Source organism: Crinia signifera, chromosome 6, assembly GCF_055691185.1.
Source record: "Crinia signifera chromosome 6, ASM5569118v1, whole genome shotgun sequence".
In the NCBI taxonomy this organism is placed as follows: domain Eukaryota; kingdom Metazoa; phylum Chordata; class Amphibia; order Anura; family Myobatrachidae; genus Crinia; species Crinia signifera.
In genome coordinates this window covers 139,262,598-139,278,256 of record NC_139222.1, presented here as the reverse complement: position 1 = coordinate 139,278,256, position 15,659 = coordinate 139,262,598, and the positions used below count along the sequence as shown (strand labels likewise).

Below are 15,659 nucleotides of genomic sequence, written 5' to 3'. Positions count from 1 at the left end.
TGGTTATAGTCAAAATGTAAAATATTGATAAAGCCGACGAGAAGGCGAAACGCGTCAGTGTTCCTGCCCCACATCATACATTTTGGACTGATTCGGACCAGCCTCACATGCTATTTGGACCTTCAGCTTTTATACCAAGGATTACAACAACCACTATATTTGACCACAGCTGCAGTGCACTCCCTTATTTCGGCCTTGTACATTCTGGCTTCGAGCCCCTCGGAGGAACAAGTCACGAGTAACAAGTCACCATGGTCTTCTAGGAACGGACAGCCCCAGTATTCTCCAGATGTGAGACCCTATTTGCATCCTATATACCAACATTTCCACCAATGGCCCTTTATTTTCAATGTATTAATACATTTGTTATATTTTAATGTAAAATCAGTCCAATCTTACTATTATTTTAATTGCTTTTTATTATCTGCTAATTGGTAAGCGCTGCTACCCCAAATCTTGCTTTAGAATTTAAAATAATACCATTGTATACATTTTTTATGCACCAGGTTAATTACATATTTTTATTACAATTTTCAGATTATATATACAAGGTTAGATACAGTACAATCGGTTTTTATTCATTTATTTGCTGTTATTACCATTTGCTGATTATTATATATGTTGACCTGTACTATATCTGCATATCTATATATTACAATGGTTTGATGTTTTGTATCATTATATATAACCTGTGCAAAAAAAAATATGCATAATAAAAATGTACATTATTATAAAAAAAATTTGAGTTATGTTTTAAATTATGTTCTTCATTTGTCCTGTGTTTCAAATGGACCATCTGGTTCATTCCAGTTTTTCTCTTGACTCTTCTTGCGGTTCCTTTCAGCCATTACAATGGCAGCAATGACAGTGACTAGAACAGTGATTGTAATCACCAAGACAGTGGCAGTTTCTGCAACACATAACTGGTTGTCCACTGAGACCAGGGCTGCACCAGAGAGCTGTGGTGGTCCTGCACAAGTAAGGTTGTCATAGTCATCTATGTGAAGATGCCTCACACTTGTGATCTTACCAAACACTCTCTGTAAATCACAGTCACACACCCATGGGTTACCAGACACTTGGATGTGTGTACTGGGAGTCTGAAGGTTGAGGAATGTCTTGAATTTGAGATGACTTAGCTGGTTTTCTGAGAGAGACAGAAGTCGTATTGAGTGCAGAGAGGTGAAGGATTCAACTGCTATGCTACTGATATTGTTATTGGAAAGATCCAGGAGTTCTAAGTTCTGTAGCATGAAAAAATAACCACCTCTTACAGAATCTAGTAGGTTGGACTGGAGGTGAAGATGACGAAGTCTGGAAAGTCCACGAAAGGCCCCCTGCTCTATAAAACTTAAGAAATTTCTACTTAGGTCTAATTTCTCTAGACTCTCCAAGTGTCTGAGACTTTCATAGTTAAGAGATGTTAACCTGTTAGAAGGGACCCTCAGTTCTCTCAAAGAGCCCAGGCCCTTGGAAAAGTCAAGAGGCAGATTACGGAGGAAGTTTCTAGAGAGATCCAAACGCTCCAGGAAGCTAAGAGATCGGAAAGCTCTTGCTGACACAACCTCAACATTGTTGTCTGACAGGAGAAGTATACGAAGTGACCACAAGGCTTGGAAGGAGGTAGGATCAAGGCGGCTGAGGTTGTTGTGACGAAGGTCAAGCATCCATGTACTGTGAGGAAGGTGGGGAGGTACTGTGAGGAGCTCCTGTTCCCTACACTCCACTAAATTAGAAGAGTCATAGCAAAGGCAAGATGAGGGGCAGGTTTGGGAAGGATTGACATCTGAAGTGAAGATCAGAAGCAACAGGGCCAATAGCGCGGCCATGATTGAGCACATTATAGAGAATCCATTTAACATTTACTTCTCATATCTTTAAAACTGTTAGGCAGTAATTCCTTCTCTGGTGACACCTGTATCTTCCAGTTCTAGAAGCAATAAAATGAAGCATTGTTACATTTACATTTCTTTTAAATTAAAACACATAAACAAATATCTACACTGGAGAAATGTATGTTGTAAAATAATGCAATATAACAATTATGCAATTCTGGTATGGTAAATTTAGTTTATATCAGAGGCAGAACTACCAATCGGTGCAGAAGGTGCAGTACACCAGGGCCCCTGAGGACTAAAGAGCCCACTGCTTCTCCTGTCACCCTCTTCCTGTCATCCACTGTTTCTCCCTGTCACACTCTGCATCCCCCTACCGCCCTCTGCCTCTCCCTGTCACCCAGTGCCGTGTTGCATATTGTGAACTTGGGTTGGGGTGGAGGAGGGGGACCTAAATTATATTTTGCACCTGGGCCCACAACCCACAAGTTCTGAACTGGTTTACATTCAACATGTCAATTATCAATATTCACAATATCAATACTGACAAAATGTGAACATTGCCATAATATTGATAGTGTGACTGTTGAAAGTGGGTATGACGACAATTACATTTTCCATTCACTTTTCATATCAGCCTTATCCTAACCCTAATCTAAGCATCTCACTACCTTAACAGTTACTTTGGGGGAAATTTACTAAAGGAAATTTGTAAAAAAAATAGGTGTATTTGTATCCAGAAATACACTGGTTTTTGACATTTACTATCCCAAAAATACGACAATTTGTATCCGCATTGATGTGCTATCAATACGAATACGAATTGCCGTATTTCTGGGATAGTAAATGTCAAAACTATGTGTATTTCTGGATACAAATACACCTATTTTTTACAAATTTCCTTTAGTAAATTTCCCCCTTTACCTCTAACACTAATTGCAGCCAAGACTTACCCTAGAACAGTGTGGTATAAATTGAATTCAACTAAACAATGCAATACATTGTTTAGTCATTAGCAAGATGCCAAGGGTGCAGGTGGGGGGGGGGGGGGGGGGGCTTTTCTTTGCAGTGGGTGTCTCTGACCCCTGTTACACTACTGTATATATGTACATTAGGCATCTGATTTTATTTTTCTCACTACCTCTCTTTTTTCACCTATGTAGATATATTATCTAGGTGAGTGTTTTTGAAACAGCTCACATTTTCCAGGTCTCCCGGCAGGTGCACAGGTGCACTTATTGATCACTGATACATTTTAAAAGAGCTACAGGTAGAGTTAATTGATCAAATCGTGATTCTGTGAGGAACCCTGAAAACATTAATTGTTTGTGGTCCAGAGTATCAAAATTGAGCGTGCGATCTGGGGTATTTTATATTATATATTAGCTAGCTATAGGTCAGATTTACCAAAGCTTGGAAAGATATATAGTATAGAGAGAAAAAGTACCAACCTATCAGTGGCTGTCATTTTTCAAACACAGATACAGTATCAAGCAGTGAAAAGCGTAGAGAAGTGATGAAGTTGCCCATATCAACCAATCAACTTCTACCTATTATTTTATAGAATGTTCTTGATAAATACTATCTCAAAGCTGATTGATTGCAATAGGCAACTTCTCCACTAGTCCCTTCCCCACTTGTCTCATTGCTGTGTACATCATCCCCACAGCATGGACAATTGGCAGTTATGAGCTTTAACTATCTCCAAGCTTAGGTGAATCGGCCCCAATAATCTGTTCTCTCTCTCTTGTTCTTAGTTATATGTTGGACTATCTGTATAAGACATCACTGGGCAGTCACTATATTTCATTTCGGTTGTCAACATTCACAATTTCAACAGTAAAAGTTTGATATTGATGATGTGGACATTGTTAAAATGCCAACAATATTAATGATTAGGGTTGAGGGTTAGAGTTATCTTTAGAGTTACTGTTAGGGTTGCAATGGAGGCATGTCAACAGCTAATAATGTTGACATACCATTGGTGTTGAAATGCTGAATGTCCACATTATGCAAATGTCCGTATTTTCATGTTGATGCAATAAAATTAATGTTTTCTTTCTCACTCTCTCCCATTGTGTTATCTCTATGCCTCCATCTCGCTTTAATGTTATGTTCTCTCTCTCTATCTCTCTCACTCTCTCTGCCCCCTTTAATTCCTTGTCTTCCATTTTGTTCGCTCTCTGTTGGCCATAGTAGGGTCTGTTCTCTCTTTATGTAGTTTCCTCTATAAATGATCCATTTCTTCTGACTCATTTGAATGGGAATGGCATGTCAGGTATGGGGCAGAACTTCTGTAAGTGTGACAAAAAACATCTATCACCATGTCTTTGGTGGCATAGAAATACCGGGCCTTTGCTATTGAAGGCAAAACCATCAAACATCGGAGGCAAATCATTGATGGTTGCTAGCCAGTCATGGTCGATTGTCAACCCTGTTTGGAATTAATCATTAAACCATTTCTAAACTATTTTCAAGTCTCTGCTCTCCTCTCTACTCTCAATCTGGGCCTGATTCGAAGTCACATGCGGTGCCGATATTTGTGCATTTGGTCAGTGTTTTTTTCAACGACACATGCTCCTAAGTCACTAAAAGTCACACAGTACATGTGTCCTATCGGGAGAAAGCTGCAGTTGCAACTGAGACACATGGAATCATCAATGTATTGGGAATGTATGGGCGCTCCTATGTGATAACTGGGAGGTGGCTATCCATACACAAATATGGCCCATATGGTGTGTCACTGAGCTGGCTGCAAACTCAGACGCTTAATCGCTCACATTGGAGGCCGTATTCTAACAGATGGACCCAAAGTAGAATCATTTGGTTTAAAGACATTTACATTTTTTTTGCAGTCCGTGGCACCCTCAGAGGCACACTTGTACACCAGGGCAGGGGAAAAGCTGATTAGCATTAGACTAAAATTGGATGTGACTATGAAAAAAAGTCTAAATTGATTGCAGCAGCATGTCATCCCGAATCATCTTCTCTATCTCTTGTCCGTAATTCTAGTTCTCTTTATTAGCCTTGTATTTATGTATTTGCCACTGTCTTCTTTCTTTTCTCCCTTCTCAGCATCTCTTCCTTCCCTTCTACCAATATTCCTGCTTCTCTTCCTCTTTCTCTTCTCTTCTATTTCTTCACCCCATTATCTTTTATCTCATCCTCTCTCAATTCGGTCTTCACTTCTCTCTTCCTCTTTCTTGTACCTTGCTATCCTCTCATCCATATGTGTGATGTGCATGAATGTGTGTCCTGCCTTCCCCTGCCTGTCATGTCTGTTTAGCTGAATCACATACCAGTGCTGACTGCTCCCCCAGTCCACTCTCCAATGCCTTGAGCTTGTAGATGTGGGTCAGATATGTGCCTTGAAACATAAGCCCTGCATAGAAATCAAATCCCAGTGCAGGATTATAAGGGTGGATTATGCCCATCACATCCCATCAGCTTTATGCCCATGCGCTGAACACTGACTCTCATTCTGTAACATCTGTCCTTTATGCTACAGAAATAGAATGCACAGTGTACAATTTGTGAGTCTTGTAATTAGTGTAATAGTTGGCTTTGTAGAGTCTCCTAATGAACTAGTTGTGGGTTTCTATCTGTGTTAACTGTTTTGTCTCTATCAGAGTGAACTATTTGCACCCTACATACAGAGTACAGCATTGTCTGTCTGCATGGCTGCACTCATACATACAGACACACAGGCAGATCTCATTTACACGTACCTTATATCCTCCTCAGTGTGCTCCCCAGCTCCAGTGTTTCTCAGTGATGAGTTTGATAGTTTGTGGTACCAGAAGTGAGACCTGGAACTTCCTTGTCTCTGATCCCCACAACACTGGCTGAGGCATAAAATATGCATGTTTCCCATATATTATTCATGTGTCTGCTCTTTCAGGCTGTATAGTATACAGTAATGTAATCACTGATACATCTAGCAGGTAAGCTGACTTGTTTATTACCACTAGTATCCTTAGCAGCAGCTTGCACCAAATGCTTGTTTGTATTTACGACCTGACGAGTGAAAGTGCTTTGTCAAACCAAGACCCCAGGGCCGGATTAAGCCTTCAGGGGGCCCGGGGCACTTTAGACAGGGGGACAATATTACAATGTCAATAAACAGAGTAAAGGCAGTATAAACTTGGTCAATGGGTAACTGCAGGGGGGGGGGGGGGGATTAATATAAACATAAATATATATATATATATATATATTTATATATAAAATACCACATGAAAGCCTGTGTTTGTCCCTTTGTACCTTACTCTGGTAGGAGCCCTGACATGCTCAGCGCTACCTGTGATTAAAAATCCTCCTATGATGAGGCTGCTGCTGTCCTTCATGGGCCTGAGAAGCATATGATGAGCTCCCCCAAGCAGAGCTCAGCACAAGCCTCTCAGCCTATGACCTCTTGTGCAAAATCTCATGAGACTTATGCTGGGTACACACCAGGACGACTAGGGCACGATTCTGTCAATTTAGATCCGATTCCGACCGGTTGTATGCAGATTGTGTGTATTATCGTGTGTTTTTGCCATTTATTTGATCCGATTCCGATCCAATGCGCGTTCACGCCGCTCGTTTGGTCGCATCTTTGGTCCTACGTGCTGCAGGTAGGATCCGTCAATCCCAGGCCGACCGACCGTCAATCGTATGCAGATCGTGAGTGTTTTTTGCCGCCTCCGTCGTCCGTCCGTCGGTGCGTCCGTCGTTTGATCCAGCCTATTTGAGTGGCATTTCCTAAACACTCCCCCGGCGCCATGTTTTTCCACATAGCAAACAGCGCTGGCGCAGCAGTTGGACTCTCCTTCTTGTCTCATCTCCCAGAACAACAACCTGGTATGTTTGCACTCCCAATGCTCTTCTATGCATGCCCACTGTTGCCACCAATGTATATAGTGTGTATAAAGCACTGGTTTGGCAACCGTGCACCCGACCATGTCACTTTTGTTTTTTTGGGTGGGCCCCATCTGTGTGTGTATACATATAACCAATGTCCACCATTGCAGTATTCCAAGCACTCCTCTCTGCTAGGCCCCATTCACCTGTGTGTGTGTGTGTGTGTGTGTGTGTGTTTGTGTATATATAGATATATATACATAAACCATTGTCCACCATTGCAGTATTCCATGCACTCCTCTCTGCTAGGCCCCATTCACCTGTGTGTGTGTGTTTGTGTATATATAGATATATATACATAAACCATTGTCCACCATTGCAGTATTCCATGCACTCCTCTCTGCTAGGCCCCATTCACCTGTGTGCGTGTGTTTGTGTATATATAGATATATATACATAAACCATTGTCCACCATTGCAGTATTCCATGCACTCCTCTCTGCTAGGCCCCATTCACCTGTGTGTGTGTGTGTTTGTGTATATATAGATATATATACATAAACCATTGTCCACCATTGCAGTATTCCATGCACTCCTCTCTGCTAGGCCCCATTCACCTGTGTGCGTGTGTTTGTGTATATATAGATATATATACATAAACCATTGTCCACCATTGCAGTATTCCATGCACTCCTCTCTGCTAGGCCCCATTCACCTGTGTGTGTGTGTGTTTGTGTATATATAGATATATATACATAAACCATTGTCCACCATTGCAGTATTCCATGCACTCCTCTCTGCTAGGCCCCATTCACCTGTGTGTGTGAATAGCAATCTGCACAATAAAATGTATAGTGGTTTTCATAAAAGTTTATTAACATTTTAAATACTTAAAACATAAGAACTAGGTAAACTGGTAACTATAACTATAAAAATTTAAATATGAAACAAAACATGGGTATAACTATAACAACTAAAATGGTTTTATCTTTTTACAGTCCCAATGTCCAACGCAAAGGAACAAGAGTTTCTTGAAGGGTTTATTGAAAAATATCGTTCACACGAATGCCTGTGGCGAACAAAATCCAAGGAGTATTCAAACAAAATGAAAAGAAACCAAGCCTTGGAGGAGTTGGCACGCTACAGTCTTCCATTTCACCCAGAGGCCAATGTTGAATGGGTGAGGAAACGCATCCAGAATATGCGCACGGTGTTCTTAAAGGAACACAAGAAGATGGAGGCTGCAAAGAAGTCTGGTGCTGGAGTCGACGAGATGTATCAAACATCGCTCTGGTACTATGACCGGTTGACATTCACCCTCAGCCAGGAGTCGATGAGGACAGGAGTAGTCCTTATGGTAGAACATGAAAACCAAGAAGTCACGGCGCAGGAGGAGGAGGAGAATTCGCAGTCTGCATCGGTGAGTCTATTTTTTTGGCTATCTAATTGATTCCTCCTGCCAATCCACAGCGCCCTCCCCATTAAAGTAGGCCATGTACTGTTCCCTCACCTGTTTGGCTCGTGCACTCCCTGTGTAGTGTTGTGTTGGGGTTTGCAAGGAGGATATCTGCACTACCTCCTCTGGCAGTTCTTGGTCTTCTTGGAGTGCTGTGCCTGTAGCCCTTTGCTGTGTGGCTTTTCTGCGGAGCAAATTGTGCAGGACACAGCACGCCGTGACAACCCAGTCAATTTTGTCCACCCTCAGGTTAATGGCAGTGTGGAAAATGCGAAACCGGCTTGCCAGGATGCCAAAAGCATTTTCCACAACACGCCGTGCCCTGGATAGCCTGTAGTTAAAGATCCTTTTGTCATGGTTCAACCCCCTTTGCGCATATGGCTTCATGACATGCTCGTGCAGGCCAAAAGCCTCGTCAGCCACAAAAACAAAGTTAAGCCCCTGTTTAGTTTCCTGGACAGACGGCAAGTGAAGGGTGTTCGCTATGAGCCTTTCGTAGAACTTTGTGTCCTTGAAAGTGCCACCATCCGATGCACGGCCATTCCTTCCTACATCCAGGAAGATAAACTCATAGTTCGCATTAACAACAGCCATTAGTACAATGCTAAAATAGCCCTTGTAATTAAAATAGTAGGAACCACTATTGATAGGCTGGGCTATGCGGACATGTTTGCCATCAATGGCTCCACCGCAATTTGGGAAGTTCCATCGCTGTTCAAACTCCTCTGCGATGACTTTCCATTCATTCACGCTGGTAGGGAACTGAAATTAGAAGTAAATAGAATTGATTAGTAAACATGTTCAATTTTTTTACAGCTTGGTGACTACCCACCTGCAACCCCAGACCTATCTGTCCTATCTGAGAATGCATGCACATCGAACGAAGTTCCTACTCCGGCACGCACTCCGCCACCCACCCTGGAACCCACTCCACCACTCCCCCGTGCCAAAAAAATGCGTGGCAAAGGAAAAAAAGGAGAAGCAGCGGCACATGAAGAATTTATGATGCGGGCACATCAAGTCCTGCAAAGAAACCCCGACAAACATGACAACTACTTCACTTATGTGGCAGAGTGTGTTCGCAACATGGCTCCTGACCAGCAACTTACTTTTGAAAAGTTATGCATGGAGTTGGTGTATAATGGCAGTTTAGGGTATCTCAACAGTGGCACTAAAATAGTTGGCATTGGTAGTGCACCAGACACACCACTGTCATTAGAATCACCAGTGCCTACTCCGCCTGCCACCGTAGCAGGCCAGTCGAGCACAATTCCAACACATACCCAGTCAACACCTACACAGCCTTCTAAACCCCCCCAGTACCGTCAATTCTACAGTTCTTTACTGATAGAAGATCCAGAGTGTCCTGTTTTTGAGGATCTGTCTTAAAAAATAGGCTACTTTATCATTTACCATCGACATGGTCTCAGCTGCAGGTATGTGATGGCCACTGCTCACATGGCGTATGGCGCACATCAATGGGGCCGGGACCATTGCATCTGCGCCATGCGCCATGTGGGCCGCAGCCTTTACATATCTGCAGCAGACATCCTCTGCCACACAAGGGCCACAGTGTGTATTTTTGTTTATTTATATGCTGCTACCTGTACCTGCATTACCAGAGGGAGAACAGGATTCTCCTCAATCTGGATAGCAAACTCCATTTATTGCCCTTTTTTCTTTGCCAATAGTATGGGGTACTGTGCGGCAGACATGGTCTCAGCTGCAGGTATGTGATGGCCACTGCTCACATGGCGTATGGCGCACATCAATGGGGCCGGGACCATTGCATCTGCGCCATGCGCCATGTGGGCCGCAGCCTTTACATATCTGCAGCAGACATCCTCTGCCACACAGTACCTTATCCCTACTGTTGTAAGGGCATGTTCCAGAAGTTACCAGAGTGTGTTTTTTTTGTTTATTTATATGCTGCTACCTGTACCTGCATTACCAGAGGGAGAACAGGATTCTCCTCAATCTGGATAGCAAACTCCATTTATTGCCCTTTTTTCTTTGCCAATAGTATGGGGTACTGTGCGGCAGACATGGTCTCAGCTGCAGGTATGTGATGGCCACTGCTCACATGGCGTATGGCGCACATCAATGGGGCCGGGACCATTGCATCTGCGCCATGCGCCATGTGGTCCGCAGCCTTTACATATCTGCAGCAGACATCCTCTGCCGCACAGTACCTTATCCCTACTGTTGTAAGGGCATGTTCCAGAAGTTACCAGAGTGTGTTTTTTTTGTTTATTTATATGCTGCTACCTGTACCTGCATTACCAGAGGGAGAACAGGATTATCCTCAATCTGGATAGCAAACTCCATTTATTGCCCTTTTGTCTTTGCCAATAGTATGGGGTACTGTGCGGCAGACATGGTCTCAGCTGCAGGTATGTGATGGCCACTGCTCACATGGCGTATGGCGCACATCAATGGGGCCGGGACCATTGCATCTGCGCCATGCGCCATGTGGTCCGCAGCCTTTACATATCTGCAGCAGACATCCTCTGCCGCACAGTACCTTATCCCTACTGTTGTAAGGGCATGTTCCAGAAGTTACCAGAGTGTGTTTTTTTTGTTTATTTATATGCTGCTACCTGTACCTGCATTACCAGAGGGAGAACAGGATTATCCTCAATCTGGATAGCAAACTCCATTTATTGCCCTTTTGTCTTTGCCAATAGTATGGGGTACTGTGCGGCAGACATGGTCTCAGCTGCAGGTATGTGATGGCCACTGCTCACATGGCGTATGGCGCACATCAATGGGGCCAGGACCATTGCATCTGCGCCATGCGGGCCGCAGCCTTTACATATCTGCAGCAGACATCCTCTGCCGCACAGTACCTTATCCCTACTGTTGTAAGGGCATGTTCCAGAAGTTACCAGAGTGTGTTTTTTTTGTTTATTTATATGCTGCTACCTGTACCTGCATTACCAGAGGGAGAACAGGATTATCCTCAATCTGGATAGCAAACTCCATTTATTGCCCTTTTGTCTTTGCCAATAGTATGGGGTACTGTGCGGCAGACATGGTCTCAGCTGCAGGTATGTGATGGCCACTGCTCACATGGCGTATGGCGCACATCAATGGGGCCGGGACCATTGCATCTGCGCCATGCGCCATGTGGGCCGCAGCCTTTACTTATCTGCGGCAGACATCCTCTGCCACACAGTAGCCCGTACTTATTGGGAAAGTTTAAACTGGGTCATACATACTTAAATCTTTATATATAGTGTGTGTTTTTGTACAATATCTTTTATATATGGTATTATAATATATTTGTGTTGACACAATCTATTTACTATTTTACATGTTTTAACCATGAAAGGCCTAAAAAACCTGTTTCTGTCCTAGGCCTAAATTATAAATAAAAATATTTTGTTTGCACAATAAAGTGTACAGTGTATATTTCATCCTTACCTTGCAATACTGGTACTGCAGCACCTTCACAATGGCTTTGCAGGTCTCCGGGATGATGAGGCCCAAAGCTTGCGGGGAGATGAGGGATCCAAACTTTAGGTCAGCAAGAGACCGTCCTGTCGCCAGAAACCTCAGGGTCACCACCAGCCGTTCCTCAGCAGGGATAGCCATGCGATACTTGGTATCCTGCTTCTCGATGTGGGGAGTCACCAGACGCAGCAATTCCTGGAATGTGGCATCATCCATCCTCAAGAAGTTACGAAAATCGTCTGGGTTATTCTCCCTGATGTCCCTGAGCAGTGGCATGTGCGAACGAGTCTGACGCTGAAGTAGCCACTGCTTTGTCCAGCATGATCTTTCTCTCCTGCGCTGGGCTCTCTGACGTCTGAGCTTCAACACTGCATAATAGAGCAGGTACTGTTGCTGGTGACTACCCATCACTGCATTCTCCATAGTGCAGGGTTAAAAGACACTTTGTAATGGCAGGCAAAACAAAGTAATGTGTAAATAGCTATGTCCAGCGTTCAGCAGGTATAAACCAAGCCTCACTAGTAACAAAGCAGAAATACACTGGTTTAAAATGGCTGCTGCTATTCCTATCCCCTCTGCTAGTCCAGCCCCTTCATTTAAATTTCAAAGGCCAATCTGACGACGGTCGCAGGTGTTCTTGCAAAAAAAACAAAAACCAGCGATCCGACCGTCTTAACGACCATCGCGGGCGCATCGGGATCGGATCTAGATCGTTCCGCCAAAAAACCACAATTTTTGCTAATCGTTTGCTGGGGACTGCCTGGGAGCTCCCGGGAAGTCCAAGGGAAATCGTTCCATGGTCGTCTATCGGTCGTGAACGACGGTGGTCGTCCTGGTGTGTACCCTACATTAGTCAACTCCCAGTAATGCATTGCACTTGTGCAGTCAGTGTGCCTTGGCTCCTGATTGTCACAGATATGCAAAGCTGCAGCATTACCCCACTCCCATGCACAAAACCTTAAGCTAAAAAAAAAAAAAACATGCCAGGGGGCAAAAAGAGGTGGAATGACAGGCGCTACTGAGGGTGCCTTGCTAAGAGCTGCCACTTGGAAAAGGGGTTGTCAGCCCCAATAAACCAAAACAAAAAGAGAGAAAAAGTGGCGCTGGTTTGATGAAAAGGTATACAAATGTTTAATAACAATTAAAAGTCATAGGTACAATTGCACAATATGAAAATAAAAATGAAAAAAAAAAAAACGGGTGAATATTAAATGATATATTAAATCTGGACCAGAGGCTGAAATGGTGGCATATATAATGGAAACAATCCCAATGGATCGAGGGGTGTGACAGTGGATGGAATAAGTCAAGGTGCCCAATGGGCTGATAGTTACCACACAGTGTCTCAGATGGTCCAATCCCAGGTGCAAAATTGCGAGGGTGTCCTCAATTAAATGCGTCAGTGGGGCCACAATAGGCAATGACCCGATGATGACGAGGGCTAAGGTTGTATATAGTACATAGGGGGAGGGGCCCTAAACTGCACACCCTGGACATATGAGGTGCTACCTGCTGAGACCTGTAGTGCAGCAAGCAGGAGGAGGAGTTTGCAGGTGCACACTAAATATAAATGCTAGACCTTTTAATATCTTTGCTATATTGCATTGGAGGTTATTAGCATAATGATGGCCATTATTATGGGCTTGTCCACCGCGTCCAGGTTACCTCAATAGGACAAGTCCCTAACACTACTCTGAGACAGGTCCAGGGCACAGGACCCCCGAGGCCAGTCCAGCAGAGCCACCCCATGGCATCACATTAGTGTGAAATTGAAGTGAAAATAAAAGGGATAGGGGAAATTATATGTGATAAGACTTACCTAAGTAAGAGGTAATAATAAATGTGGAGGGTGCTACATATATATTAAACAAACTAAAGGGGTGATGGAGTAGTGTTAGGGACTTGTCCTATTGAACGTACTACTACTACTACTACCCTTCACATATCTCAGAGTAGTGTTAGGGACTTGTCCTATTGAGGTAACCTGGACGCGGTGGACAAGCCCATAATAATGGCCATCATTATGCTAATAACCTCCAATGCACTATAGCAAAGATATTAAAAGGTCTAGCATTTATATTTAGTGTGCACCTGCAAACTCCTCCTCCTGTAAGGTTGTATATAGCCAGGGTTTCTCACTTCGCTAGAGGTCTCAACTTTAGAGATGGTAGGGAGCAGGTGCCCTCAAGGTTGGTGGACTTGGTGATATTAGATGGAAGTAGCCAACCTCAATTCCTGCACTCTCTCCACAATGGATGTCTGGTTGGAATGGTGACCAGCAATTGTAGAGTTGATGAAGATGAAAAAGTTCCACAAATTTACATATACGGTGTCCATGTCGAAGTTCGATTACATAGACACCAAAAAATCATGAAAAATTCATGTCAACATTTTGATAATCGATCTTGCCTTTGTCGACCATAAGCTTGTGTCATCTTTTTGCCAGTGTCAACCTAAGGTATGTTGACCCTTTTTCTAGTGTTGACCAAGTCATTGTTCTACTTAGTGACTGTTGACCTAGATATTGTCTATCATCTATACCGTAAACTAATTATATATGCCCGAAACTACGAATGCCTGCCCCCCACCACCACCACCAGCTGGCCGGACCCCACTGCCCACCCCTCGCCGCCGCACCAGCTCCCCGGGAGTGTTACATGCAATAAATCACATGCAATTTATTGCATGTAAAAATGGAACATCAAGTGCCAAATTGCATGTGGGCCTCCCAGGGCCTCTCAAGGGCTTAGGACAAATCGGACCAGTGTATGGGGGCCTTTAGTCATTTAAGATCAGCATTATGTGTACATGTCTGAATTAACGTGGACACGCACAACAATTTTTGATTTTAATAGCTATTTATATACAAATGATCTATTCATTAAACCATTTGTATACACACATAGAAGCAAAAAAAAATTGCCTGCAGATAAGAACCACTTGGCCCATCAAGTCTGCCTATGTACACACACAGACTAGTGGTAAAATTAGTTGGGTACCAATTTACCTACCAGTATATTTTTGGAATGTGGGAGGAAACTTCGGTACCGGGAGGAAACCCACACAAGCATGGGGAGAATATAAAAACTCCTCACAGGACCTTATTCGGAGGCATTCGCTCCTCTGCATGTTTGCTCAGGGGAGCAATGGTTAGCAACTACGCATGCACATAAAAAGTTATGCACATGTGCAGCCCTAGCAGTGCAGGCCGGGGGCATGGGACATCGGCGAAGGGTAGCGCCCCTGGGAACGCACAGCTTTTCATAGGCGTCACCATGAAAACGCTGGGCGTTCCATGGAAATTCGCCCGTAACGCGAGTGCCAGCTGCCTGACCGCTTCCGTACAGGAAGCCTGCAGATCTAAGACACCAGAGAGGTGTCAGATCTGCGAGTGCTTGTAAAATCATTCTATGCATGCAGGGAAATTGGTGTGCGAGGAGGGGGGGGGGGAGTAGTGCGTGCGGACGGTGCATAGATGACATGCATAGCTGCAAAATTCGCAGCTTTGCGTGTGAACCAAAATAAGCCCCACAGTTAGAATTGAACCCATAACCTTAGTGCTGTGAGGCAGTAATACTAACCTTTACCCAATGGACCTTATTCTAGGCCATTAGCAGTGGCTGCTTGAGTGCATGCGGCCATGGACCTAAGATTGCGGGTGGAGGGCGTGGGGCGGCGGCGGCGGATATTCTCTCCCATTGGAACTCTCAGCATTTCATGGGCATTGCCATGAGAATGATGGGCATCCCCATGGAAATTGCCCAGTGACGTGGGCTTTGGGGGCAGCCAGCTGACATCACCGGATGTCAGCTGGCTGCCCACTTACTGCTGAATGTCCGCACACATCTAAGTTTACCTAAGAGTAACCTTAGATGTGTGTGTGCCTTCCACATCATTCAATGGTCAGCGACCATTGCCTTCACAGCCTTGCAAATCAACAAGAATAACCCCCAATCTGTACAAACACACGCACACACACACACACACACACACACACACACACACACACATACACATGCACTCAAGTACCATTCTAAAGCTGCTAAATGTGATAGAGTGAACATGCTCAGA

General features: G+C 44.0%; 1 protein-coding gene across 2 annotated transcripts; it reads right to left on the bottom strand.

Moving 5' to 3' along the window:
* Positions 1-509: 509 nt before the first annotated feature.
* Positions 510-5,661, bottom strand: LOC146007098 (uncharacterized). Of its 2 annotated transcripts, none has more exons than XM_083145482.1 (2): positions 5,564-5,661; positions 510-1,930 (listed from the first exon to the last, which is right to left on the bottom strand). In XM_083145482.1, the coding sequence occupies exon 2, from the start codon at positions 1,860-1,862 to the stop codon at positions 768-770; it is 1,095 nt and encodes a 364-aa protein (XP_083001608.1). In that variant the 5' UTR covers positions 1,863-1,930; positions 5,564-5,661; the 3' UTR covers positions 510-767. The 2 variants fall into 2 exon arrangements, with proteins under 2 accessions (XP_083001608.1, XP_083001607.1); XM_083145481.1 differs by lacking the exon at positions 5,564-5,661 and adding an exon at positions 5,135-5,268.
* Between the last annotated feature and the right edge of the window lie 9,998 nt (positions 5,662-15,659).